Raw genomic sequence first — 5,296 nt, forward strand, 5'->3', positions numbered from 1 at the left:
TTACTAGATGGCAGCAGTGGAGCACCATTGTTCCTCAGTTTTATCATTCTACCAGATATAGAACGTTGCAAATGATATAATTTCCTCTCTACCATTGTTCCAAGTTTTATCATTCTACCACATATAGAATGTTGCATATGATATAATTTCCTCTCTGGGCTTGGGGCTGTCCCACCCCCTTCCTATGGGACCTTTGTATTCTTTTTCTTCTTTATTTTAATATATTTTAATAAATTTCCACCTCCTTCAAAAAAAGGAAAAAAGTTTGGTGTGAACAAAGATCTGTAGGTAATGTGGTTGCGTTTGGAAGCCTTATAATAATACAAGCTGGCAGTCATGCCCATGTTTTGCAAGTTATGATGTACCACCATACTCAAGACGCTTGCACTGCCTCTCTTCCTCCACCACGGCCACCACCACCACCACCTCCCATCTCTCGTCATCAATACCCTCTCTCTCTCTCTCTCTCTCTCCACACACACACACGGACGCACGCACCAGCCTGCCCACTGCGCGCAGCTCTGCCTCCTCTCTCTTTCGGCTAACGAACGCTTTCTCAGTAGTTTGCTCTCTTCTCTCTCTCTCTCTCTCTATCTCTCTCTCACACACGCACGCACGCACGCACAGATACGAGGACAAACAGAGTTCCTATCGCCCATCTCTCTCTCTCTCTCTCTCTCTCTCTCTCTCTCTCTCTCTCTGTTGTCGTTATAACTCTTGTGCCCACTCCTCCCTCTCTTAGATAATATACCCCATTTTCCCTCTTTCTCCCTCAGCAGCAGCTGCAATGCAAATCAAGCTTGTAATTCTACCTCTACCTTGGTCTCAAATGCTCCCAGACTGCAGCCCCAAGCCACATATATGTGCAGAGTAGCCGCATTCGCCGCCTCCGCTGCAGCAGCAGGTCGGAATCACGCTTTGCCTCCGGTAGACAGCTCCAAATTCTGTGTTCTTGTCTCTAATATGAGCCACCCAGCATTGAGCTTGCAAAAGCCCTTGATCATTTTTGTGCTGCTCCTCATTCATCTCTCTCTTGTCACAAGGGCTATGAGGTTATATCCCACCTATGCACCCCCAGCAGCAGCTTGGCCCCATCAACAGAAACAGCAGGTCACAGGTAACCACAGGGGACTACAGCAGCACCGGCCCATCGCGACCGAAGGGGTTGTGGCTACGGCAAACTTGATGAAGGCTCTCGCTTCACATTATCGACAAATGGATAAACAGAGCTTGGATCCTCCACACAAAGATTGCGTTTCCCATTCCCATCATAGTGCACGCTCGTCATCGTCGGCCCCATCACCGTCCTCACATGACACCATCGTTGATTGCTCAAGTAGCCCTGCGCCGGAGGATGCAGAGGGAAGCGAGATCGACCCGCGGTATGGCGTGGAGAAACGGCTCGTCCCCACAGGTCCAAATCCCTTGCACAACTAAGCTGATTGCACAGCATACTACATTTTTTTGTCAATTAAGGGGAGGTTAGCATTTTGCCCAATGTAGGTAGACACTCATGCATACACACAGAATTGCTAAGTACATTACATACACAGAAAGAGATTTCAACCAATCTCTGTCATGTTTTCTCTGAGGAGCAAAGGAAAGCTGATAAGCAGGAAAAAGCAAAAAGCAGAGGGTAGCTTTGTGATTAGCAAAAAACCAAGATGATTAGCCGAAAAGCAAGGTGATTGCTTTCTAATTAGCAGGAATTAAGGGAGATTTGTGTGTGTGTGTATGTGTGTGTATATGTGGGCCCCTCTATTTCTTAAGAGGCACGCCAAATAGACAAAAACCTCATTGAAAATGTATGTGTGTATCAACCTTTTTCTTAAAGGTTATATTTTGCCCCCTCTTCTGGTTACTATGTCACCAGCCTGTCTCTCCTCTGTCTCTCTCTCTCTCTCTCTCTCTTCTCTAAGCGTAAAGGAAACGCAAGTGTGGCATCCAGCCACACTTCATTCAATTCTGTTGTACGATTGCATACTATACAGGAAATATCCAATCGTAGTCATACACGATTCTCTTTCAAAGACAAATGTGAGCTTATTTTTTTGACATGCTAACACCATTTATTTGCTCATATTTCATTCAAAGCTAATTTTATTCTTTTTCTCTTGCTCTTAAGTTAGGTTCTTGGTGCTCATTTATAGCATTCAAAAGCCTATTTTGAAAACCCCTTATCTGTGAATTTTTGCATGAATAAATAACATCGTTTTCTTTTATAAATAGCTATTGGTGAACTCACGTGCAATATCATACTCACAATTGACCCCCCCACAGCTTTTTTTTTTTTGGAACATTTACGCCCTGCAATTGTAGCCAACCAATCTCTGAAAGAGCAAGTTTGAGTGGTTGTAACTTTTCCTTAGTGTGGGACCATGACCCTCGAAGCGTTCCCATGGCATCCTCTGTCGTGAACACATTCTCGTCTAACGATCCTGTAGCACCTCTTGTAGGGTAGAGAAGCCACATTAAAAATACTTAGCTAAAAAATAGTAACTTTGTGGTGATTTTGCAAATGGAATCATTTTTGTAATTTGAGACTTGCACACATTTGTGATGGAGAGAAAAAAATAAACGATTTTTTATATGGGGATATTCTGAGTAAAGTCACCTTTTTCGAGGCTTCTTGAGGCACTAGAGATGTATGGCGTAGCAATGGTAACACTTTATAGTGAATCACAAAGGGATACATAAGCAAGATTCCAAGCATATTTTAATCAATTTCAATTTTTTCTCTGGATATGGGGTGTAAATGTATCCCTAGAGGAGCATATTTCATCGCTGGCTCCATTATGTTATGTCCATATAGATTCTACACTTAAATGAATTCATATAGATACAAACACGCACGTAATTAACACTTCCCTTGGTCTATATTGAAGGTATTAAAGGCAAGCCATCTTAAATGATTTAACATTTCTTATGCTTATTGTTCTTTAGGGGAGCATTGGTGAGATGCTTGGTGTTGTTTTGTTTTTTTAATCAAGTTTAAGGTTTGGGCTGGTTTTTCTCTAATGAATATTTAGGTGTGTAGATGATTGCGATTGTAATATGTAGCATGGCATCGGAATTGCTTATAATGAACTTTAGAATTTGTTTTCACCTATAAAGTAGTGGTTTCAAGTTTGAATTGTGAATTCTCTTCAAGCTTTGCCTACAATTGTTGAGCACTTAGTCGAAGCTTGGTTATTCTTCTATGCTAACCACTAAATGTGTCCACAAAACACCCACCTACATGCATAATTAGCTAGTAAGCACAATATATTGGATGTGCTAATATCTATTGATGGCTATGATGGGAATATTATAGTATTTATTATTGAATGCTAGCTCTTTGTTGTTAACTCTTCGTTTTTGTTATGAGAACTTGTTGGTAGACTCCGAGCCTAGAATCTATAAGAGTTGTGAGTGTGCATGTAAGTGCAAGGTGCAATGTAAGAGTACGGAGGTGTTTGATGGAGCTCTTGGTGAGAAGATTATCCTCATTGCTCCTTACTCTTCTATATGCTCAAAAGAATAAATCAGAGGTTAGTGATGGGAGACTGGCTACTTGGCCTGAACCCTACTAACTATCTCGCATTTGAAGGCCAAAGTGGCTCAAGTGTATAGTGGCTATAAGTGTAAGTGTTAGTATGTACGCCTATACCAGTGTGAAGCATGATCATAGCTTCACCTTACGTTCATCATCTCTATGCAATGTGCAAACCGTTTCGAGGATAGGCTCTTTGTCAGAGCATCCGTTGGGTTGTCATTTGTGTGGATTTTGGTTGACTCAATGTATTGCTAGCCAAAATATTCTGTATCACATGATATTTGACCTCAATGTGTTTCAATATGGAATGAAACACAAGGCTTTTTGCCAATGCAATCACACTCTGGCTGTCACAATGTAACACTAGAGTTTGGTGTATACCAAGGTCTCTCACTAGACGAGATGACCACATAGCTTTCTTGCTCGTGTTGGAAAGTGCAACATACTCAGCCTCGGTGGTGGAAGACGAAATGCTACACAACCCACATAAACAGAATCAATGTACCCAACTATGGATGCATCACTACTTCCAAAGCGTAAGCACTTGTGACTGAACCTTTGATGTATCTCAAGATATGCTTCATTGCTTCCCGAATTTTTTGCTTATATTTGCCATATATCTACTGACCACTCCCATTGTAAATGCAATATTTGGTCGTGTGCTTACCATGGCAAACATGAGACTGCCAACTGTCGAAGAATATGGCACCTTTTCCATCTCGATCTTTTGAATATTTGATTTGGGGCAATCATTCTTGCTAAGTTGTACATATGCAGCCATTGGGATACTCAATGCTTTTCTCCCTTGCATGTTAAAATGTTGCAAGACCTTGTGAATATACTCTTCTTGTGATAGTTCAAGTATTCTACGTTTACAATCTCTCTTGATATACGTACCAAGAAAATGATGTGCATTGCCCAAATCTTTCATGGAAAACTGCTTGCGTATGGTATGCTTGAGAAGTGCAATCTCATCTTTGGACTTCTCGGCTATAAGCATATCATCCATGCACAAGATGAAAATGATGAAGGAACCATCGTTCAACCTCCTTGTGTACAAGCAATGATCCTCTTGGCTCTGTACATAACTTTGGGATTGAATGTACTTATCAAACTTAATGTACCACTATCTTTAGCTTTGCTTTAGTCCATACAAAGATTTCTTGAGTCTACAAACCAATTTTACCATTGTTGACTTCTCCTGCTTTATTTCAAAACCTTTTGGTTGTTTCATGTAGACATCTTCTTCAAGATCCCCGTGAAGAAACGTCGTCTTCACATCCATTCAGACCAATTTCATGTCCTCTATGGCTACTAAACCAAGTACAAAACAAAGTGTAGTCATTTTGACCATTGAAGAAAAGATCTCATCCAAATCTACACCTTTCTTTAATTTGAATCCCTTAGCAACCAATCTAGCCTTATACTTAGACTGTATCTTCTGTCGTGTACTTCACCCATTTGCAAGGCAATGTTTGCTTACCTTTTGGTAATTCTGTCAACTCCCAAGTTTCATTGGCTAAAGTTGATTTATACTCAGATTGTATAGCTTGCTTCCACTTCACGCTATCTCCTTTCGGAATAGATTCTTTGTAACAAGTCGGCTCATCGTAGTCAGTGACTAACAAATAGTCCAACCCTGGCTCAAAAACGCTCAGGTGCACGAGATACACGAGTAGATCTTCTAAGTGTCTGAGTATTGGATACCTCTCTCTCTAGAGCAACATTTGTAGGTGTACTAGTAGAAGGAGCATCACTAGC

General features: G+C 41.1%; 1 protein-coding gene across 1 annotated transcript; it reads left to right on the forward strand.

Moving 5' to 3' along the window:
- Positions 1-362: 362 nt before the first annotated feature.
- On the forward strand, positions 363-1,861 carry LOC147438788 (uncharacterized). The gene has a single exon (XM_086484762.1). It carries the CDS (start codon positions 862-864, stop codon positions 1,435-1,437), a length of 576 nt encoding a protein of 191 aa, XP_086340888.1. The 5' UTR covers positions 363-861; the 3' UTR covers positions 1,438-1,861.
- Positions 1,862-5,296: the final 3,435 nt, after the last annotated feature.

Source organism: Adiantum capillus-veneris, chromosome 16, assembly GCF_014529385.1.
Source record: "Adiantum capillus-veneris isolate H3 chromosome 16, ASM1452938v2, whole genome shotgun sequence".
Taxonomy (NCBI): domain Eukaryota; kingdom Viridiplantae; phylum Streptophyta; class Polypodiopsida; order Polypodiales; family Pteridaceae; genus Adiantum; species Adiantum capillus-veneris.